The 24,114-nt window shown below is 48.0% G+C and overlaps 2 protein-coding genes across 7 annotated transcripts in view; one reads left to right on the forward strand and one right to left on the reverse strand.

Annotated features, from left to right (window-relative positions):
* Positions 1-475: 475 nt before the first annotated feature.
* Positions 476-24,114, forward strand: part of LOC127045874 (uncharacterized) — a 243,380-nt gene continuing 219,741 nt past the window's right edge. Inside the window, exon 1 of the mRNA XM_050942644.1 lies at positions 476-2,275. Within this exon, the coding sequence (XP_050798601.1) occupies positions 596-2,134 (1,539 nt within the window). The 5' untranslated portion in view covers positions 476-595 and the 3' untranslated portion in view covers positions 2,135-2,275. The remainder of the gene's footprint in view (positions 2,276-24,114) is intronic.
* Positions 4,300-24,114, reverse strand: part of LOC127045860 (GTPase IMAP family member 8-like) — a 40,320-nt gene continuing 20,505 nt past the window's right edge. For all 6 annotated transcript variants that reach the window (XM_050942607.1, XM_050942612.1, XM_050942609.1 and 3 more), the window contains 2 exons: positions 18,275-19,027; positions 4,300-6,375 (listed from right to left, as the gene is read on the reverse strand). In XM_050942607.1, coding sequence (XP_050798564.1) covers positions 5,525-6,375; positions 18,275-19,027 — 1,604 coding nt within the window. In that variant the 3' untranslated portion in view covers positions 4,300-5,524. The remainder of the gene's footprint in view (positions 6,376-18,274; positions 19,028-24,114) is intronic.

Here is a 24,114-nt window from a genome sequence, read left to right on the forward strand (position 1 = left end):
TGGCGATCTGGAAGCCTACTTTCGCCGTCTCCGACTCAAAGAATACTTCCAGGACAAACACTGAACAGTGCACTGATACACGGGTGCCCTCCCACCAACAGCACAAGAAAAAGAACTCCACATGGACTCCTCCTGAGGGTCGAAATGACAGCCTGGACCTATACATTGAATGCTTCCGCCGGCGTGCACAGGCAGAAATCGTGGAACAACAACATCGCTTGCCTCACAACCTAAGTCGTGCAGAACGCAATGCCATCCACAGCCTCAGAAACCACCCTGACATTATCATCAAAGAGGCTGATAAAGGAGGTGCGTTGTCATCATGAACAGGTCTGACTATCAAAAGGAGGCAGCCAGACAACTCTCCAATACCAAATTCTACAGGCCACTTCCCTCAGATCCCACTGAGGAATACACTAAGAAACTACAGCATCTACTCAGGACACTCCCTACACTAACACCAGAAGAAATCAACATACCCCTAGAGCCCCGACCAGGGTTATTCTATCTACTACCCAAGATCCACAAACCAGGCAATCCTGGACGCCCCATCATCTCGGGCATTGGCACTCTCACTGAAGGACTGTCTGGATATATGGACTCTCTACTCAGACCCTATGCCACCAGCACTCCCAGCTATCTCCGCGACACCACTGATTTCCTGAGGAAACTACAATGCATTGGTGACCTCCCAGAAAACACCATCCTAGCCACCATGGATGTAGAGGCTCTCTACACAAACATCCCACACACAGATGGAATACAAGCTGTCAGGAACACTATCCCTGATGATGCCACAGCACAACTGGCTGCTGAGCTCTGTGCCTTTATACTTACACACAACTATTTCAAATTTGATGACAATATATATCTCCAGATCAGTGGCACTGCTATGGGCACCCGCATGGCCCCACAATATGCCAATATCTTCATGGCCGACCTGGAACAACGCTTCCTCAGCTCTCGTCCACTCACACCCCTTCTCTATCTACGCTACATTGATGACATCTTCATCATCTGGACCCATGGGAAGGAGACTCTGGAAAAATTCCACCATGATTTCAACAGCTTCCACCCCACCATCAACCTCAGCCTGGATCAATCTACACGGGAGGTCCACTTTCTTGACACCACGGTGCAAATAAGTGATGGTCACATTAACACCACCCTATATCGAAAACCCACCGACCGCTATGCCTACCTTCATGCCTCCAGCTTCCATCCCGGGCACATCACACGATCCATTGTCTACAGCCAAGCACTGAGGTACAACCGCATCTGCTCTGACCCCTCAGACAGAGACCAACACCTACAAAATCTCCACCAAGCATTCTCAAAACTACAATACCCGCACGAGGAAATAAGGAAACAGATCAACAGAGCCAGACGTGTACCCAGAAGCCTCCTACTGCAAGACAAACCCAAGAGAGAAACCAACAGGACTCCACTGGCCATCACATACAGCCCCCAGCTAAAACCCCTCCAACGCATCATCAAGGATCTACAACCCATCCTGGACAATGATCCCACACTTTCACAGGCCTTGGGTGGCAGGCCAATCCTTGCTCACAGACAACCTGCCAACCTGAAACATATTCTCACCAGTAACTGCACACCACACCATAATAACTCTAGCTCAGGAACCAATCCATGCAACAAACCTCGATGCCAACTCTGCCCACATATCTACACCAGCGACACCATCACAGGACCTAACCAGATCAGCCACACCATCACTGGTTCATTCACCTGCACATCCACCAATGTAATATACGCCATCATATGCCAGCAATGCCCCTCTGCTATGTACATCGGCCAAACCGGACAGTCTCTACGGAAAAGGATAAATGGACACAAATCAGACATTAGGAATGGCAATATACAAAAACCTGTAGGAGAGCACTTCAACCTCCCTGGCCACACTATAGCAGACCTTAAGGTGGCCATCCTGCAGCAAAAAAACTTCAGGACCAGACTTCAAAGAGAAACTGCTGAGCTTCAGTTCATCTGCAAATTTGACACCATCAGCTCAGGATTGAACAAAGACTGTGAATGGCTTGCCAATTACAGAACCAGTTTCTCCTCTCTTGGTTTTCACACCTCAAATGCTAGAACAGGGCCTCATCCTCCCTGATTGAACTGACCTCGTTATCTCTAGCTTGCTTGCTAGCACACATATATATACCTGCCCCTGGATATTTCCATTACATGCATCTGAGGAAGTGGGTATTCACCCACGAAAGCTCATGCTCCAAAACGTCTGTTAGTCTATAAGGTGCCACAGGATTCTTTGCTGCTCATTAAGCCAGGGGCTCGACTCTCAGAGCCTTTATGATACTAGTAAATAAGGAAGAAATATTGTAGTTGGTACGGCTCCTTGCTTAGCCCCCCCCTTCTCTTTCTCTGCTCCTACTACCCACGCTGAGGGGCCTTCTGTGATTGGTTCAATAGGTGTGCCTTCGGAGGGTCCGCTGGTCCCACGGCTCCAGTGGAGCATCCAAAAGCATGCCTGCGGCAGGTCCACCGGAGCCACGGGACCAGAGAGCGGCAGAGCGCCCCCCTTGGTGTGTTGCCGGGCTTGGGGTAGCAAAATGGCTAGAGCCGGCCCTGCACTTAGGGCGCCAAAAATCCTGGTGCCACTCCTGCCTGTGCTCTTTAACATATTCATAAATGATCTAGAAAAATGGGTTAAACAGAAGAAGGCAAAGTTTTCAGATGATGCAAAATTACTCAAGGTAGTTAAATCCAACATTGACTGCAAGAATTAAGAAGGGATTCAACAAAGCTGGGTGACCAGGCAGCAAAATTCTCAATGAAATTCAGTATTGATAAGTACAAAGTAATTCACGTTGGAAAACATAATCCCAACTATACATACAAAATGAGGGGGTCTAAACTGGCTGTTACTACCCAAGAAGGAGATGTTGGAGTCATGTTCTCTGAAAACATCTGCTCAATGTGCAGAGGCAGTTAAAAAAACCTAAAGAATGACAGGAACTAGTAGGAAAAGGACTGATAATGACAATATCTGCCACTATAGAAATCCATGCTGTGCAGTTCTGGGCACCCCACCTGTAAAAAGATATTAGAAATGAAAAATGCACAGAGAAGCTAACAAAAATGTATGGAACAGTTTCCACACAAGGAGAGATTGAAGAGACTAGGATTGTTCAAGTAAAAAGACGATTAAGGAGACTATGATAGAGTCTATACAGTTATGAGTGGTATTGAGAAAGGGAATAGGGCTGTGTTACTGATCCCAATCACATAAACACAAGAACTAGAGGTGATCTGATGAAATTAATAGGCAGCAGGTTTAAAAGCAAACAAAAGGAAGTTCTTCACGCAGCGCACAGTCAACATGTGGTATTCATTGCCAGAGGATGTTCTGAAGGCCAAAAATATACCAGGGTTCAAAAAAGAACTAGATAAGTTGATGGAGGATAACTCCATCATGGCTATTAGCCAAAATGATCAGAGACTCAATCCCCATGCTCTGGGTGTCCTAAAACTGACCACCAGAAGCTGGGAGTGGACAAAAAGGGAGGATCACTCAATGATTCCTGTTCTATTCATTCCCTCTTATGTACCTGCCACTGTTGGAAGACGGGATCCTGGGCCCGATGGACCATTGGTCTGACAAAGTGTGGCTGTTCTTATGGCTGGTGTTCAATTTCAGCTTATGATTTTTTACAAACACGTTTAAATATTTTAACGAGTTCTCAGATTTTTAATCAGTCTAAATTCTTTATGTAAGTGTCAATATAAACATGTTCAGAGATGGGGCCTGTAACTGAAATGTTATGGGTGAATTTCACCCCTATACAGAGGCAGTGCGCGCGCGCACACACACACACACACACACACACACACACACAAATCTACTTAAAGATCTATTTTAAGTACCATAAGTGGGTTTAAAGTGGTGCCTTGGCCTGGTGCTGACTCCCTGCACTAGGGTGATTTTCATCTCTGTTTTACATGTGGTTACAAATATGGGATTTTGTTTTGTTCTCTTAGGGTGAAAATATTTTATTGTAACTCACTGAAATACAAGTGCAAACTGTAAGAGTAGTTTTTAGAGACAAACCAGCTTAGAGTTAGAGAAAGCAGAATCCAGACCTAGTCTTGCATGTACAATTCTAATATTTGTTACCAGGAAACTATTACTTCTGTAATACTTTAGAAGAACAAGGAGAACGCCTGTTAGGGTCTCTCTCTTTAAAGGGTACGTATCTTCTGCCGGCTTTTACAAGCTTTGGCAACCAATGTATCAACAAAAAAAAAGTCTCAACCAAATTAATTGTAATTTCATTTATTTTTCACTACACCTGTCTAATATTTCATAGATCAGAAGCTTAGATTACAGGCTCAATTTCATCATCATAAATCAAAAACATGAATATAAAATAATTCAACATCTCTAAAGATTGCTGCAGAATAAACCACTCAAAATTAAACAGTCTAAGACACATTTTCACAATAAGATGTCTTTGGTACAGATTTCTCAGTTCATAATAGTAGTAAAGAACAAATCCTAATTAATGGTTTGACTTATTGATCTCTGTATAAACAAACACTCTGCACTAATATAGGGTGAGGACATATGAGCTGTAGAGATGCAGGACTTAGGAATTCGTAGAGCTATGGAACAGTGAAATTCTTTTAATGACTTTAAGAGATTGTGTGTTTCCCTCACATCCCATACATTAGACAGGAGAGTTTGTCATGTGACGTGTTAGCAGACAAAGCCAATCTGCCTTTGGGCTGCAGAGCCATCATGTCCCAGAGCAGGGAGGTGACAGGACTGGCTTGAACTCCTGGAGTGATCACTCCTGGAATGGTACTTTCAGATCTTGGCATTTCACGACCAGAAAAGATGAATTACAAGGGTGCTGGAGAAGAGCAGTAAAATGGGTTGGGCATTTGGAAGAACTGAATTGTTTAGGATGGGCTGAAAGTTTATACATAGGGATAACTGGGTGACATTGAAGAAAAGAACAAATTAGGGTAGCAGGACATTTTCTTAACAGATAATAGGGCTTTAATCAACAAAGATTATTTCCAATAGTGATTTGTTTAACACTGAATGGAACACATTGGAGTAGATACTGTCGAGAACAATCCTCCGAAGTCTCAGCCCCCCAAGACCTGGAGAAAGTAGGACACAGGCTCTGAAGTCACATGGAGTACGTCTGCACAGCATTTTGGAGCAAGCATTACCGCCTGGGCTAGCAGGACTCACACTAGTGCTCTAAAACCAGCATTAGCAACAGCTCTGGGAAGCTTCAGCTCGAGCTAAAGCTCGGGTTCTGGAGCCTAAGGGTTTGGTTGGGCTTTTATCAACCTGGGCTGAGAGACGTACTCTCGCACACTCCAAAATGTTGTGTAGATACACCATGAGACGCTTTGAAAATTTTACTTAAGAAGAAGAGATAAAAAAAGTTCTTTTCCTGCCATCTCTAATTCCTGAGCCACTACAAAGCCTGGTAAAACCACAGGAGAACCAGAAAATAGACGTAGCTCAGTTACCATCATTTCTCAACCACGAATATTCTGGCATTGAGATACTTGGTACTGAGAAAGGCCAACTCCAGGAACTAGGCTTCTTTGTTTTTTTCTCAAAGGATTTCTGCGTTTTTATCAATTCTCTCAGCTCAGCCACCCCTTTTACACACTGACGTGTTCTTTTATCTTTCTCACAAAACATGGCTTTTACCTTTGGAAGACTCTTAGCCTTTTCATACACCTCATTAGTGTAGAATGATTGGTCTTTCTTCTCTTCCACCATACGAGCAATCCTAGTCATCAACTCTTCAGCCTGGGCAGCCCGTTCATCCTTTGTAGCTTTATTGTTGAAAGCGCAGTATCGGCCCTGACACTGTTTGATCAGCTCCTGAAGCTGTTTGTTATCCGAGTGGGAGATATACTGCTCCAGGGTTCCACTCCGTAAGTCTTCTTTGCGGGTGAATAAAATGATCATGTAATTCAAGGCTTCGGGGCCAAAAATCTCTTGTACTCTCTGCACGGCGTGCCTGTCTTCCTCAGTGAAACGGCCCAGCTGGGTCACCAGCACCAGAGCGTGGGGCCCTGGGGAGGAGAGCACGACGCAGCGACAGATCTCACAGATGGTTTGTTCATCAGAGTCCTTGGTGTCAAAAATAGCAGGCGTGTCGATAACCACAGCCTTCCTTCCATTCCAGTCCCTGCTGCCTTTGCTACATGTCTGAGTAACGGGCACTGCCTCCAGTACGGACTTAAACTTCTCCTGCCCAAGGATGGTGTTTCCTGTCGCACTTTTGCCACCTCCACTCTTACCGACGAGGATGATCCTCAGGTCTGATTCCCCAGTGAGTCGGCTGCCGCTCCCCAGCCCTGTTGGGAACAAGTGTGACAGATTCAAAATGTCACTACGCAGGTACCAAAGAGGGGGCAGACAAAGATTTGTGGCTCCAAATAACTCCTTCTGAAAGTGAAGTGAGTTACGTCTCATCCTAGTGAACCTTTATATACTGGGAAAACAATCGCACAGCACAGCACTTAGCACCATCTGGTTAGGACAGACCTAGGACTGGAGAGTACTGCATTTGGGTCTGAGGCCTGTTAATGGAGCTGTGTTTGGTTCCAGACAGAAGCAGCGGATGAAGACTGGAGTTTATTGGCACAGCTGTGGGTCCAAGACTGGAGAAGAGCAGGATGCAGCAAGTTGGGGCCGATTTGAAATGAGGCTGGAACAGGGTAAACCGGGGACAGGGCCGGTGCAACCATTTATGAGGACTAGGCAGTTGCCTAGGGTGCCAAGATTTGGGGATGCCAAAAAGCGGGGAGCCCCCAAATTTTTTTAAAATGGTTGAGCAGCCACTGCTGGGACAGAGAGGGAGTCTGAGCTGCCGGCGGCAGTGGCAGCCGCCAGCCCAGGGTGGACACGGAGCAGAGGTGAGCTCTGGTGCACAGCTACTGCAGGGCTCCTCGGGCCAGGGAGTGGGGAGCTGCCATGGGGGCTGGGTGCGGGGAGCTGCTGCAGGGCTGGGGGGGGGGGTGTGCAAAACTTCCTTGCACCGGCCTTGACTGGGGATAAAGCGGTGGATGGGGAGGGAAGGCTGCAGCCCCAGGATTGGAAGGGGAGAGGTGCTGTGAAATCAGATTGAGGTTCATGGGCAGATCTTTGGGATACATGTGCATGTCACTTGACTCTGTGCCCAGTGTGGGGAGTGAAAGATCCCCAAGAGCAGGCCGAGCACTTTTGGAGAGATTGGCAGCATCCCCAAGAGGAGGTAACCCCAGCGCCCACCCTGCAGCACACCTAATCCAGCCAGGTCTCAGTAACAATGTCTATGGAAGGGGTCGGCAACCTTTGGCACCCAGTTGCTGACCCCTGAATCTATGGACTCAGCAGATTCTCCGAATTACCAGCAGGTGCAGTTTCCCGTATCTCAGTAAGATCAAGGAACTAGCAACATCCCTAAGACAAGACACAGCTGTCGACACCCAATGTGCTGGACTGAATGGGGACACATGGTCTGTCTGTGGGGCTGGAGGTCACTGAGCACAGCACAGGCTGTCTCCAGGCTCGATGCTGGTAGCTCTGTGTGCCAGTGGGGAGCGTGCTGAGCTGCTGCTTCTCACCATCACCGAGCACCTGCTGCTTGGCTACCAGGGGCAGGGCAGGGCAGGGCGAAGGCAGAGGGGAGGGTGATGGATGGGAGGGAGGGGCCTGAGCAGAAAAGCAGAGGGGCCGGGGGCTGGGCTGGTAACTGGTATGAGGGTGGGGGGACTCACAGGAATGGGCAGTAGAGGGAATAGGGAGTACAGGAGGAACATAGGGTGGAGAGGAGCTGCCGGGTCCCAGTCCCGCCACCAGGGTAGTGAGTGAGCCCTGCTGCCATTGTTCACAGGAAGGGCTGGGGTGTGGCCTGAGCTCCTGCAGGTAGGAAGGGGCCAGGGGGAAGCTGGAGGAGGAAATGGGGCCCTGTGAGCGGAGCTCCCCTCCCAAGGGTGTGGAGCACGTGCACCAGAGTTCAGCTGATACCCGAGAGCCAGGACGGGGCGGACGAGAGAATGAGAGGGAGAGGAGGTGGCAGTTAGCATGGGCCTGGAATGAGTGAGGCGGGGGGGAAGAGGCGGTGTGACTGCAGGGGTCACTGGAAGGAGGCCAGGGACACAGTAAGAAGAGAGGGAAGGGGAAGGGGAGGCTGTCGGTCTGAGATTTGAGCTCGAGCACTCATTCTGTACACAGAATAAAGCAGAGACCGCTGGCTGCTGCTCCCACTCCCCTGGGTTCCTGCCTGGGGGTCCCTGCTGACACAGCTCTGTGGGTCAGGGGTGGGGGCACGTCCTGTGTGTGATCCGCTGCCACCCCATGTCAGCTTTATGAAAGTGGTGGCGAGACCCTGCACCCAGGGTCCTGGGCTGGGACAGTGATAGGGCTGGATTTCCAATTAGGCATAGTAGGCAAATGCCTGGGGCCACTTGCATTTTAGGGGTGCCTATAAGTTAAAAGTGGGTTAAAAAAAGTTTCAATTTTTATGGAACACACCAGGATCAGTGTAGGGGGGATGGGTGCTGAAGATGCTGTGCCTAGAGGTGCATAAGGTGCAAATCTGTCCCTGAGTGGTGACGGTAGGTGCTCTGCTCAGCAGGGCGTAGGTGCAGGATCCATCCTGGGCAGGACCCAGCTGCCTGAAGGCTGGCTGCAGTGATCCAGAGAGGGAGACCTCAGTCTGCATGAAGAGGAGCAATGGCAGACCGCACCAGCCCAGCACCCAGTCCTTGTGTGGCCCCACCCTCACCACCCTATGCCTGGGCACAGCAGCAGCAGCAGCAGGGCCATGGCACTGAGGGGAAGAGGGAGATAAGCATTAAACCAAGAGAGGGGAAACTGCATAACAAAAGAATTTACCCTCATAGAAGTACTGCAGTGCAATCTCTGAATTGTGAGAGTGCAACATACAAATATAGAATTATTTTGTTACATAAACTGCACTCAAAACTAAAACCATGTAAAACTTTAGAGCCTACAAGTCCACTCAGTCCTACTTCTTGTTCAGCCAACTGCTCAGACAAACAAGTTTGTTTACATTTATGGGAGATAATGCTGCCTGCTTCTTATTTACATCACCTGAAAATGAGAACAGGTGCTCGCATGGCACCTGTGTAGCCAGCCTTGCAAGATATTTACATGCCAGAATGCTACAAATTTGTATGCCTCTTCATGCTTCAGCCACCACTGCAGAGAACATGCTTCCATGTTTATTATGCTCGTTAAAAAAAAAAAGCAAGCATTAATTACAGTTGTGACTGAACACCTCAGGGAAGAATTGTATGTCTCCTGCTCTGTTTTTACCTGCATTCTGTCATATATTTCATGTTATAGCTGTCTCAGATGATAACCCAGCACATGTTCTTAAAATGAACTCTTTCACTGCAGATCTGACAACACACAAAGTGAAGTTTCTGTATAACTACAGCACTCGACTCAAGGTTTAAGAATCTGAAGTGCCTTCCAAAATCCAAGAGGGATGAGGTGTGGAGCATGCTTTTGTAAGTCTTAAAAGAGCAGCACGCTGATGCAGAAACTGCAGAACCCAAACCAACAAAAAAAAACAAAAAAAAAACAAAAACCCAACCTTCTGTTGGTGGCATCTGACTCAGATGATGAAAATGAATGTGTGCAAGCCCAAACTGCTTTGGATTGTTATTGAGCAGAACCCACCACCAGCATGGACACATGTCCTCTATAATGGTGGTTGAAGCATGAAGGGACATATTAATCTTTAGCACATCTGGCACGTAAATATAAGACTGTTACTCACCTTTGTAACTGTTGTTCAAGATGTGTTGCTCATATCCATTCCAGTTAGGTGCGCGCACGCCGCATGCACGTTCGTCAGAAGATTTTTACCCTAGCAACACTCGGTGGGTCAGCTGGGTGCCCCCTGGAGTGGCGCCGCTATGGCACCGGCTATATACCCTTGCTGACCCAGCCACCCCTCAGTTCCTTCTTGCCGGCTACTCCAACAGAGGGGAAGGAGGGCGGGTTTGGAATGGATATGAGCAACACATCTCGAAGAACAACAGTTACAAAGGTGAGTAACCGTCTTTTCTTCTTCGAGCGCTTGCTCATATCCATTCCAGTTAGGCGATTCCCAAGCCTTACGTCGGCGGTGGGGTCGGAGTGAAATGTGGCAGAATGTAAAACTGCTGAGCCAGAGACTGCAGCACCTCTTGACTGTTGAACCAGAGCATAATGCAAAGCAAAAGGTATGGACTGAGGACCATGGAGCTGCGCGATAGATCTCGTGGGTAGGTACACGAGCCAGCAAGGCGGCAGATAAAGCCTGAGCCCTGGTAGAATGCATGGTGATGTGGCTTGGGGAAACGTGAGCCAAATCATAACAAGTGCGGATGCACGTCATCACCCAAGATGAGATCCTCCGAGAGGAAACAGGTAGGCCTTTCCTTCAGTCTGCTACTGCGACCGAGAGTTGGGGCGTTTTACTAAATGGTTTTGTCCGCTCAATATAAATGCGAGCGCTCTACAGACGTCCAGGGAATGCAATTGTCGTCCCCACTGCGTTGAGTGTGGGCAACATGAAAGGCTGAAGCCACCTTAGGGAGGAAAGCCGGGTGTGGTCATAACTGCACCTTGTCTTTGTGAACATACTGTACGGCGGAACCACCGTAAAAGCCCTGAGCTCGGAGACTCGTCTGGCCAATGTAATGGCTACGAGGAAAGCTGTCTTCCAAGACAGGTATATCAGCAAGCAGGTCGCTAACGGCTTGAATGGGGGAGACAAATCTGGTTAAAACCAGGTTGAGGTCCCAGGTTGGGGCTGGGCGGCGTACCTGAGGGTGTAAGCGCTCCAAGCCCTTGAGGAACCTCGAAACCATAGAGTGTGAGAACATGGAACGACCACCTTAGCCTGGGTGGAAGGTAGAGATGGCTGCCAAGTGTACCCTCAGCGATGACACCGCTAGGCCCTGCTGTTGTAGGCCAGAGGGTAGTCCAAAATAGAGGGGATGGAGACCTCAGCAGGAGTAAGATCAAGTGTTTTGCACCTGTAGGAGAAACGCTACCACTCTGCCAGGTACGCTGACCAGGTGGAAGGCTTCCTGCTACCCCAATTAAGTTACGCAGCAGCCACACCGTGAGGTGAAGAGACTGCAGGTCCGGGTGGTGAAGCCTGCCGTGGTCCTGAGTTATGAGGTCTGGGTGGGGTGGCAGGGTAATTGGGTTGGCTATTGACAGGTCGAGCAACATGGTGTATCAGTGCTGCCTGGACCACGCTGGAGTGATCATGATGATGTGCGCCCTGCCCCTGCGAAGTTTGAGCATGACCCAATGAGCCAGGGGGAATGGTGGGAAGGCATAAAGGTGTTGGATGCTTTCCTCATGCCGTGGAAGGGCCGAGATCGATCCTGGGGAGAGACCTTGGAAGGAGCAGGACCTCGGACATTTCCTGTTCTCGCGCTAAGCGAACAGGTCTATGTGAGGAAAAGTCCCCACTTCTGGCAACAGAATGCATCACATTGGGCAGAGCGACCACTCATGAGACAGGAAAGACCTGCTGAGTCAAAGCGGCAAGGCGTTCCGAATGCCTGGGAGAAAGGACACTACCAGATTTAATCGAGTGGGCTATGCAAAAGTCCCAGAGATGGATGGCCTCCTGACAAAAGGAGGAGGACCATGTCCCTACCTCGTTGTTTATGTAGCACATGGCCGTTGTGTTGGCTGTAAACACAGACACCACGGCCTCGCAGCTGCTGCTGGAACCCCTGGCACGCCAGGCAGACTGCTCTCATTTTTGGACATTGATGTGGAACGCCAGCTCCTGAGAAGACCAAAGGCCTTAAACTCGAAGGTGACTGAGGTGAGCACCCGAGCCAAGAGATGATGCGTCCGTCATCAGGGACAGTGAGGGCTCGGGCGGATGGAACGGCATCCCTGCCCACACCAGGGAGGGAGTTAGCCACCATTCTAGGGAGCCTAGGGTGCTCGAGGGAATGGTGACTATCGTGATCATTGGGTCCCTGTCCGGCTGGTATGCCGATTTGAGCCAAACTTGGAGAGGACAGAGGCGGAGCTTGGCGTCTTGGGTTACAAGCTTGCAGGCAGCCATGGGACCCAGGAATCAGACAAGTGCGAGCCGAGGTTGTTGGGAAAGTCTGCAGACCCTTGGATGATTGTTGCCATCACCTGAAACCACGACTGTGGTAAGCAGGCTCCGGCTAGGTCGGAGTCCAGGATAGCTCCTAGGAAGTCTAACCTCTGTGTGGGAACCAGAGTGGATGTTTCCATAGAGATCATCAGGCCTAGAGATGTGAATAGGTCCTTGACGATGCCCACATGCTGAGTGACTTGTGTCTCGGAGTCTCCTCAGATAAGCCAATCGTCCAGATACGGAAAACGCATATCTGACATCGGCGGAGGTGGGTGGCAACTATGGCTATACACTTGGTTAATGCCCATGGGGCTGTAGAAAGGCCAAACAGCAGGACCGTAAACTGGAAGTACCGACGGTTGGCTTGAAAGCGGAAGTATCTCCTGTGCGGAGGGAAGGTGGCAATGTGAAAGTACGCGTCCTTCATATTGAGGGTGGCATACCAGTCTCCAGGATCCAAAGACGGGATAATGGTTCCCAGGGATACCATACGGAACTTCAACTTTATCATAAACTGGTTGAGTCCTCGTAGGTCTAGGATAGGTCTGAGACCTCTGTACGAGTTAGGGATTAGGGAATAACGGGAGTAAAGCCCCTTGCCCCTTTTGTCCATCAGTGTCTGCACCTCTTATAAGAGGAATTGCTCTGGAGAGGAGTCCCTGAAGAGGGACAGGGTTGGAACAAATTGGAGGTGGTACCCATACTCCACCATGTGTAGGAGCCAGCAAACTGGAGTTAACTGGGACCACGCCAAGGGGAAGTAGGAGTGGGATCCCGCCTGTAACTGGTATGCCGCCCTCAGGCGCACCTTCGAAATTTCATCTCTGGTCCCAGTGGTGATTGTGAGAGACCTCTATCTTGGCCCTCTAGGGGTCCTGACGGTCGTTTGCGACCACCTCGGCCGCGCCGTCTGCCAAAGTCCTGTCTGTGGCTAGGCACAGAGTACAGTGGATGGCTGGGGACGGAAAGGCCTGAGTTAGGTCGTCTGCGTATGCACACCGAGAGAGCGCATTAGGACCGTGTTGTCCTTCAGGCTTTGCAGCCTGGGGTTGACTTCAGCGCAAAAGAGGCCTTTATCAAATGGTAAGTTGTGAATGGTATACTGCTGCTCCGGCCGGAGGTTTGAAACCTGAAGCCATGAGGCCTGGAGGGAAGCTCTGGCCACCTTTTTCCCCTCCTCCAAGAGGGCAGTGAACTCTTGGCAGGAGTCTTGATGGAGAAGCTCCATAAACTTATCCACCGTCATCCAGGTGTTAGAGGGACTAAGCAAGGCTTGTTGATTTGCCACGTAGAGCTGTAAGGCCCCTGCAGAGTACACCTTGTGGCTGAGTAGGGTCATTCGCCTAGCCTCCTTCGATTTCGGGGCTGATGCCTGCTGGCCATGCCGTTCCCTTTCCTTAACAGACTCAACGACTAGTGAGCAGGGAGGACGGACGGACATACAAGTAGTCGTACCCTCCACAGAGGGTCGGCATTCACCTGGAAGGTCCAAATAAATGGATAGGGCCCTTCTAGTGAGGCAACCGCCAACAGAATGTCCACTGCCGGGTCCCCTACCTCCGGGACCTCCTGCACCTGGAGGTCCACATTGAGTGCTACCCTCCTTAGGAGGTCCTGATGGGCTCTCAGGTTGTTGGTGGGCACATCAGAATTGCGTGGGAAGACACTGATACGTGTCCAGATGGCCATGGAGGTGCTGAAAAATCATGGGCAGAGTCTGACTCTACCAGACCTTGCCCAACTCGGCACCAGGGACTGGGACTGGAAGGCGTACCAGTACCTGGAACGAGATCTGGACCTGCGACCTGAGCAGTGCGGGGAGGTCGACCGAGATCGAGGTTGGGAGCGGCTACGTGAGTCACAGTGCCTGTAGCAGTGCCGGTGAATGGGACACTGACCGGTGTGGCAAGCGTGACCGGTACCGAGGAGAACAGCATCGGGACTGCAAGTGGCATCGGGAGTGGGAGTGCCAAAGGGACCTGGAGCGTCTGCGGGACCGTGATCATGAACGGTGCAGCTCTTCTGTGCCAGAGGATGGTTGTATCAAGGGAGGCTTGCCAAGAGAGACTGTATTACCTGCACCGGTGGTGCCGGGGGTTCAGGCAGCATCTACTCTGTCATGGCAATGAGATCCCTCGCCGTTGAGAATGTCTCCGGCGTGGAGGGAACAGTAAGCTCAACCACAGTGCGTACCGGGGAGCTGTCAGGCACTGGATTCAACGGCGCCGATGTCGTCAGTGCCTCGGCAGGTGTTGGTGCCGGGAGATCCGCCTTAGACGAGCTCTCTGGCTGTGGTGCAGTTGGCAAGGAAGCAGCAGGAGCAGGGAGCTCAAGCACGGCACGTGCCAGGGAGCTGTCAGGCACTGGCAGGAGGAATCGTGGGCTCTCTCGACCTGAGAGAGAGGGAGCGGTGCTGAATCGACTTCTGTGCTGGCGACGGCCAGTGTTGAGAGGCCTTGGCAGTGCAGGTGGGGTCCGGTGCTGGGGAGACACTTCTGCCCACCAAGTGACCAGCGCTTGGTGCCAAAGGTGGAGGGTAAGTGAAAGTCCCGCTCCATTTTGTTCTCGGCTTAAAAGCCTTGCAAATGGGGCACTTAGCTGTGAAGTGTGATTCCCCGAGGCACCTCAAACAGGAGTCATGCGGATCTCCTGTCGGCATCGGCTTGTGGCAGGCCAAGCACGGTTTAAAAACCAGTGAGCTGGGCATGGGCTCCGGCACCGGTAGCGGGGAAGGGGCTACTCCCCAAACCCCACTAACTATTACTAAACCAACTATGCTAGTAAAGAAAAAATGTATAAGTATATAAATATAAGGATTATAACTATATACACGAGAACTACGAGTAGCTAGGGAAGTGGAGGTCAGCTAAGCCGCGTTCCAATGTTCCAACGACCGACACGGGTGGTAAGAAGGAACTGAAGGGTGGCTGCGTCGGCATGGGAATATATCTGGCGCCATAGCGGCGCCACTCCAGGGGGCGCCCAGCTGACCCACCAAGTGTTGCTAGGGTAAAAATCTTCTGACGAACGTGCACGCGGAGTGTGCACACTTAACTGGAATGGATATGAGCAAGCACTTGAAGAACTTGTGATGCCGGCTACAACAGTGCCATGCAAATACCTGTTCTCACTTTGAGGTGACTCGGGAAATAAGAAGCAGGCAGCATTATCTCCTGCAAATGTAAACAAACTTATTTGTCTGAGCCATTGGCTGAACAGAAAGAACTGAGTGGACTTGTGGACTCTAAAGTTTTACATTGTTTTAGTTTTGAGTACATAATTCCACATTTGTAAGGTCAACTTTCAAGAAAAAGAGATTGCATTAAAGTGCTTGTATAAGTTGAGTTGAATTGAAATTATTTCTTGTTTCTTTTTTACAGTGCAAACATTTGTAATAAAAATATAAAGTGAGCACTGTACACTTTATATTCTATGTTGTAATTTAAATTGATATATTTGAAAAGTGTGGAAAACATCCAAAAATATTTAAATAAATGTATTCTTATTTAAAATGCGCTTAACTGTGATTAATTTTTTTAAGTCACTTGAGAGCCCTAGTTCTCATTTTTATAATTAGGCTAGAAGATGAAATGGGGAAGGAGGAGACAAGTAAGGAGGGTGTGCCTGGGTATGACAACTGGCCATGTGTGCTCTAAAACAATTTCAGTACAAGGGCCTCAGTTCACTGGGAGGTTTCAAGTAATGGAGTACAGAGTCAGGGAAATGGTAGGACCATCCAGTCTAATAGTTCTTTCTCCAGCATCTCACCTTTATATTTCATTAGAGGAGATCCTTGTCTCCTCCCCACCAAATAGAAATTAATTTATCTCTGCAGTCAGTGAAAGCAACCTCACAGGCCTGTCTACAAGTAAGTGACATCAAAGTGAAGGACACTTCAATTAAAAGCCTCTCAGGAGTGTGACAAACTGGTTGCTTAATGGAACTAGTCATTTAATATTGGTGGCATTGAATTGGATTCAGTACATTTGGGAATATTTTGGGGGTAATTTCAAGACCTGTTTGCCTGATAAATTGATCTCTTGTCAAGATTTCACCGTATGTGATGTTGATAAAGAGCAACTGCTAATTTCATTTACTGACCCTTATCAAAGGTTCTATACTGGGCTGCTCTGCACTAGAAAGTTAACTTGACCCAGCTCCATGGCTCAAGAGCATGAAAAATTCACACCCTAGAGAGAGGTAGTTAAGCTGACCTGAGCTCCAGTGTAGACAGCGCTAAGTTGAGAGAAGAATTCTTCTCTGAGAAGTGATCACTTCTCAGAGAGGTGGATTCACTGCAATGATGGAAGAACCCCTCCTGTCAGTGCAGTAAGTGCTGTGACAAAGTTCCTCCTCTACCTTGGTGGGTCCTGCGCTTATTGGCAGATTTGCTCACTTCAGTGATCTTCCCCTCTTGTGGAACCCACAGTCTGGGTCAACTCCTCCTGTGTCTGATCAGGAGTTGGGAGGTTTGGGGGGGAACCCGGGCCTGCCCTCTACTCCGGGTTCCAGCCCAGGGCCCTGTGGATTGCAGCTGTTTATAGTGCCTCCTGTAACAGCTGCATGACAGCTACACCTCCCTGGGCTACTTCCCCATGGCCTCCTCCAAACACCTTCTTTATCCTCACCACCGGACCTTCCTCCTGGTGTCTGATAACACTTGTACTCCTTAGTCCTCCAGCAGTACACCCTCTCAGTCTCAGCTCCTTGTGCCTCTTGCTCCCAGCTCCTCACATGCACTTCCTCTCCTCTAGCTCCTCCCCCCCGACTGGAGTGAGCTCCTTTTTAAACCCAGGTGCCCTGATTAGCCTGCCTTGATTGGCTGCAGGTGTTCTAATTAAAGTAGCTATCTTAATTGGCCCCAGGTGCCTTGATTAACCTGGAACAACTGCCATTTGGTTACCGTGGTACTAGGGATTTGTTTAGCCTGGGGCTAACATACCTGTTCCTCAGTACTTTACTGTAGCCATTTGGCCTTGCCCCATCATAGTGCCTTTACTGCCACTGTTGCATTTCTAGTGTAGACACAGCCTGAGATAGATGTGGGTCTCTGAGTGGCTCAGATGCAGGATTTAAGGACTAAGCATGTTTGAAAATGTTACCCTTAGTCTCCAGGTGCTACAGGAAAACAAATGCTTATGAGTCTGTCAGGTGACAGAGCAGCAAAATTCCTCATGACTTTCTAGAGTCTAGGGAAGCAATTTAGAAGTCAGTTTGCAATCTGACATGTCAGCAGAAAAAGCCAATATGACTGGGCTGCAGATGCAAAGTGTCCATGAGCAGAGAGGGGAGAGAGAGCCCCTAGGGCTCGGAAAGGGATTACAATTGGAATATTGAATTCAGATCTCAACACTTCCTCACCAGGCAGGGTAAGTTACAGGGGTTCTAGAGAACAGCAATAAAACTGATTGGTGTTTTGGGAGGATGGACTTGTTGGGTGGCTCAAGGATTTATAACCAAGAATAATGGTATTATACTGAACCAAAAGAAACTGTAAGGTAACAGGAAGCCTTCCGAACAGATGGAACCATCTCATAAGTGATAAAAGGCCCATCAAAAAAAAAAAAAAACTTGCATAAAAACTAATCTGAAGAAAAAAAAAAAAGAGAATGTAGAGTAGAGAACAATCCAACATTTCCCCAATATACACATTCAATGTGAATTAGTAGGTCTCTTCCATCCACCTCTAATTTCATTGACACTATGAAATCTGGTAAACACACACAGGAGAACTACAAAGGGATGCAACTCAATCCCGATCACTGGGATGGTGCTGAGCACCTGAAAGACTGGGCTTGTCTACACTACCCACTGGATTGTGATAATTGACTGCCAAGCACTCTCCTGTCAACTCTGGTAATCCACCAGAACGAGGAGCACAAGCGTAGTAGACAAGAGAGCATCAGCTGATGATTTATTGCAGTGAAGACACTGTGCTAAGGAGATTTAAGTACGTTGACTTCAGCTACACTATTCAAGTAGCTGGAGTTATGCATCTTAGATCGACCCCACGCGATAGCGTAGTTAAGCCCTAAGGTACCTAACATACAACAAAACCTACTTTTGTTTACTTCTGTCAGCAGTGTTGTCCCTCCACCCCAAATGGGATTTACCTGGTTCCCCGGATGAGTGCTCTTCCTCTTGAGATCCTTCCTGCATACCCATTTCCATTCCATCTTCCACTTCATCCATCTCATCTTTACTTTTATCCATCTCATCTTTTTTTTGAAGCTTCTCAGGTGCTTTACACACCTGATATTTATTCCCCTCCTCCACCATACGAGCAATCCTAGTCAGCAGCTCGTCAACCTGGGCAGCCCATTCCTCCCTTGTAGGTTTATTGTTGAAAGCGCAGTATCGGCCATCACACTGTTGGATCAGCTGCAGAAGTGGTTTGTTATCTTGGTGGAAGATATACTGCTCCAGGGCTCCACTCCTTAAGTCTTCTTTGTAGGTGAATAAGACGATCATGTACTTCATGGCCTCGGGACCAAAAATCTCTTGTACTCTCCTCACAGCATGCTGGTCTTCCTCAGTGAACTTGCCCAGCTGGGTCACCAGTACCAGAGCGTAGGGGTCTACAGAGGAGAGCTTGACACCGCGATTGATCTCACTGGTGGTTTGTTCATCAGCGTCCTTGGTGTCAAAAATAGTAGGCATGTCGATAACCACAACCTTCCTTCCATTCCAGGTCCTGCTGCCTTCACTACATGTCTGAATAATGGGTGTTGCCACCAGTACGGGGGACTTAAACTTCTCCTGCCCAAGGATGATGTTTCCTGTCGCACTTTTCCCAGCTCCACTCTTACCGACAAGGATGATCCTTAGAACTGATTCCCCAGTGAGTTGGCTGCCGCTCCCTGGCCCTGTTGGGAACAAGTGTGACAGATTCAGAACATCACTGCACAGGTACCAGAGAGGTGGCAGAGAACTAAGATTTGTGGCCCTGTGCTCACATTTGGCTTAATGCTTTGACTCTCTATGGGAGGGTAAATGGGCAGCCAGGGGCTACAGATCAAGTCAGTAAATCCTAAAGGTCTTGGATCCAAATGACTCCTGCAGAAAGTGAAATGAGCTCACGTCTCATCCTAGTGAACCTTTACACACTGGGAAAACATCGCACAGCACAGCACTTTGCACCATCTGGTTAGGACAGACCTAGGACAGGAGGACTAGGGAGGGCTGCATTCAGGACTAACATCTGTTAATGGAGCTGTGTTCGGTCCCAGGCAGATGCAGCAGATGACTAGAGTTTATTGGCACAGCCATGGGGCTAAGACTGGAGAAGCGCCGGATGCAGCAACTTGGGGCTGGTTTGTAATGAGGCTGGAACAGAGTTAATTGGGGGTAAGGAGGGAAGTATGGAGTCCCAGGATTGAAACAGGAGGGGCTGCTGAGAGTTAAGACTGAGGTTCATGAATGGATCTTTAAGACACATTTGCATGTCACATGATTCTGTGCCCATTGTAAGAAGTGAAAGATTCTCGGGATTGTATTCAGTTCCAAACATGAAACCAGCATGAATGGTCATGAATTGTGCTACTGCTTGGCAAGAGTAAAAAAAAATCCAGTATCTAGCCAGCTGTTTAGGATAAACCGATGGACAAGGGAACAGAGGGGACTGCAGTTCAAGACTGACATGCATAAGCAGAGCCCTGTAGGAAGCCCCAGAACTGAAATAGGAAGCTGGGTGGCAGGTGAGAACCTAAGTTCATAAGCCAAGCTGCAAGAAAATTTTGCTTATCACCTGAGAGCACTGGCCCATTGCTCTTGGTACAGTGGTGGATGTTTTGTTTAGCAGTGTCTTGTGTTGTTAAGAGATGATGGAAGACTGGCAGTCTGTGGGGTTGTGTTAAGGTAGATACATGTGAGCTGGAGTCATGGCGAAGCATCTATCTATGGTTGGAGGAGTAGATATTATGTACTGGCAGGTGGTTTAACTTCTCTTTTTTTTGCTTTTGTGGGTTTGTCAGTTATGTTGTGTGTAGGAAACTAACTGCTTCACTGAAAATGTTTGTGTATGAATCTCTAGGTTTGTAAAGGCTTAAGTGGGAGCGGAGTGGTGCGCAGACCTTTCAGGAGAAAGCTAGAGGTGCAGATGCCAAGGAGAAGAGGTTATATGTCAGCAGCTGCACATGACCGTTAAGAATGGCCATACTGGGTCAGACCAAAGGTCCATCTAGCCCAGTATCCTGTCTGCTGACAGTGGCCAGTGCCAGGTACCCCAGAGGGAATGAACAGAACAGGGGAATCATTGAGTGATCCATCCTGTGTCACTGTTTTCCAGCTTCTGGCAAACAGAGGCTAGGGACACCATCCCTGCCCATCCTGGCTAACAGCCATTGATGGACCTCTCCTCCATGAACTCCTTTTGAAAGCTGTTATATAGTCTTGGCCTTCCCAACATCCTCTCTGGCAAGGAGTTCCACAGGTTGACTGTGTTGTGTGAAGAAACACTTCCTTGTGTGTGTTTTAAACCTGCTGCCTATTAATTTCATTTGGTGACCCCTAGTTCTTGCGTTTGAGAAGGAATAACTAGCACTTCCTTATTTACTTTCTTCACAATCAGAGATCTCTATCATATCTCCCCTTTATTGTCTTTTTCAAGCTGAAAAGTCAGTCTTATTAATCTCTCCTCATGTGGAAGCTGTTCCATACCCCTGATCATTTTTGTTGTCCTTTTCTGTATCTTTTCCAATTAGCATTTTTAAAGATAGGGTGACCAGATATACCCACATGTTGAATACTGTGTGCAGATCATATATTTATATAGCAGTAACATGATTTGTCCTATAATCTATCCCTTTCTTAATTCTTCCCAGCATTTTGTTTGCTTCATTGACTGCTGCTGCACAGAGTGCATGTTTTCCAAGAACTATCCACAATTACTATAAGATCTTTCTTGAGTGGTAAGAGCTAATTTAGACTCCATCATTTTGTATGTATAGTTGGGATTATATTTTCCGGAGTGCATTACTTTGTATTTATCAACTTTGAATTTCATCTGCCATTTTGTTGCCTAGGACCTGGTTTTGAGAGATCTCTTTGTAACTCTTTGCAGTTTGCTTTGGCTTTAACTGTCTTGAGTACATTTGTATCATCTGCAAGTTGTACCACCTGCAAGTTGTACCACCTCACTATTTACTCCTTTTTCCAGATCATTTATGAATATGTTGAATAGGATTGGGCCTAGTACAGATCCCTGGGGAACATCACTATTTACCTCGCTCCATTCTGAAAACTCACCATTTATACCTACCCTTTGTTTCCTATCTTTTCACCAATAATTGATCCATGAGAGAACCTTCCCTCTTATCCCATGATTGCTTACTTTGCTTAAGAGCCTTTAGTGAGGGTCCTTGTCAAAGTCCTTCTGAAAATCTAAGTACACTATATCCACTGGATCCCCTCTTTGTCCACATGCTTGTTAACCCCCTCAAAAAATTTTAGTAGATTGGCGAGGCAATCTACTTTAAAAAAAAAAAAAAAAGGATTTAAAGGAAGTCTCCTTTAAAAAAACAACAAACAAAACCAATCATGTTGACTCTTCCCCAACAAATTATATTCAACTATGTGTCTAATAATTCTGTTCTTTACAACAGTTTCTACCAATTTGCCTGGTACTGAAGTTAGGCTTACCAGCATCGCCTGTGGAGCCTTAAAAAACCCACAACAAAAAAAAAACAAAACCCAGCATCACATTAGCTATCCTCCAGTCATCTGGTCCAGAAGCTGATTTAAATGATAAGCTACAGATGACAGTTAGTAGTTCTGCAATTTCACATTTGAGTTCCTTCAGAACTCTTGGGTGATACCATCTGGTCCTGGTGACTTATTGCTGTTTAGTTTATCGATTTGTTCCCAAACCTCCTCTAATGACACCTCAGTCTGGAACAGTTCCAGATTTGTCACTTTCCTCTGTCATGCACAGCTGAACAAATTTTATGCATCAACAGTTTATTGTTGTGAGCTGGGTTAAACTTTGCTGTGGTTCAAGTTAAAGCCTTGCTCTTAAGGTTGTTGTAAGAAATATCTACGGGTCCACACCTATAACAAGGCCTAATAGAATCTGCTCAGAAATTAGCACCATGTGGATTCCACTGGCTTTTGTGACCAGATGTGTGTGTGTGTGTGTGTGTGTGTGTGTGTGTGTGTGTGTGTGTGTGTGCGCGCGCACACGCATGAGCAAGCACACAGAAATTGGAACAGACAAAAACCTCAGAGAGAGAGGGGTATGAAAGCCAAGCAGTAATGTGTAAGCATAGTGTGACCGAGGGGACAGTTAGAGAGAGAAGTTGTGGGTATGTTGGCTAAAGAGGCTTTGAGTTTTAAGCTAAGAAACTGCTCCTGTTCTTGGTTCCTCCTGCATTCAGGGAAGCAGGACTTTGAACAGTCCTTGTTGTAGTAAGATGAGGCCTGAACTGAAGTAATGGTCAAGATGTTGCTAAGCAAAGTTAAGCTGTGAGCCAGAGGCAGGCCTTGCTCACAGAAGTTGGCAAGAGGAAGGCTGCTAAAAGCCTGTATACATGTATAAGCACTAGTAAGACGAACGTGTGCCAGGACAGCACCAGAACAGCTGGGTATGAACACAACCCACACAGGTAACAAGGAACAGGCAGACCCAGCCTGAAGACAGTATAAAAGGACAATATGATGCATAGACAATATGAAAGGACAATATGGTGGATAGAAGCTGTACCTTACTCATCACTCCTGATGCAGTGATCTGTTTGCACCTCTGTATAAGAATGTATCCTTGAGTGGGCATCTTTGTCTGGCCTAGGGGGTAGTGGCAACTCACAATGGACTGGCTCAGTCAGTGGCGGAAGGGGCTCATAGTCATAGCATGTCCTGTAGAGTCTGCGGGGAAACTATTACTGTGCTTAGTTTGACAATAAAACTGGCCGGGTGCCTTCGTACCTTATCGGAGTCTGTGGTCTTTGGGGGGTTCTCTCAGGGTCTGCTGTGCCAGTGATCTGCAGAGCTGGGGCAGTTCACAGAGGGAACACACATGCAGCCAACTGTTATCAGCACTGAACAGAGCAGAGCACCACATCGGTAGAATCTGACAACACTTGTAAACAAATAAGACTGTACAAAAGAGAACACTACACCCCACCAATTTCTACTTCCAACTGGAACATCCCCAGAGCCCTGAAATTTGACGAGCTGCTAGGGTCAAAAAGGGGCAACACTGAAGTTAGCAGTGGGATCCAGTTTCCAAGGAGAGGGATTGTGAGGGATATTCCCATTGAATCAAGATGGAGGCGATTGAAGTAATCAAAACTGGCCATAATAAACCCCAACCTGAAACATGAGCTGGAGACATCACAGAAGGTATTAACGCAGCATCTGTGGGTCAGTCTGAAAGGGCTCAGAGGTGATTTGCAGTCAGAAGTGAGATCGCTGTTGCAACAGCAACTACAAAGTGGACAGATTGTGAAACCATGTACAACATCCCCAGGCTGGAATGGTGACACTGATTGCTCACAGAATTATAAACATGTAATATTGGAAGGGGCCACAATAAGGCTTCTACTCCACTTTCCTGCACTCAAGTCAGGCCTAAGTAATGGTAGACCATTCCTGACAGATGTTTATCTAACCCGTTATTAAAAATTAATTAAGGGAACAGAAGGAAAGAAAGGGAGGAGACAGATGGAGGCTGAGAAGGGGAAAGAGACAGAATGGGTCAGAATTCAAGTGGTATAAAACAAAGAACAGTGGAAGAGGACAGCAAGGGGAGAAATCTTGGGAGAGGAGATAGAGTGATGAGATTACCTTTGAAGCCATCAGAGTGGGCAGCAGGCCACCAGCCCTCCTCCTTGGGCTGTATGCTACTAGGAGAGGCACATGGCTAGCTCAGTTTTCTTTATTTCTTTTCATGGGGGGAGGCCACGGGAGATTCTTTCCCCCTTCCCCTCTGAGTCTGTCTGAGAAGGAATTGCTGACC

This window comes from Gopherus flavomarginatus, chromosome 2 (assembly GCF_025201925.1).
Source record: "Gopherus flavomarginatus isolate rGopFla2 chromosome 2, rGopFla2.mat.asm, whole genome shotgun sequence".
In the NCBI taxonomy this organism is placed as follows: Eukaryota; Metazoa; Chordata; order Testudines; family Testudinidae; genus Gopherus; species Gopherus flavomarginatus.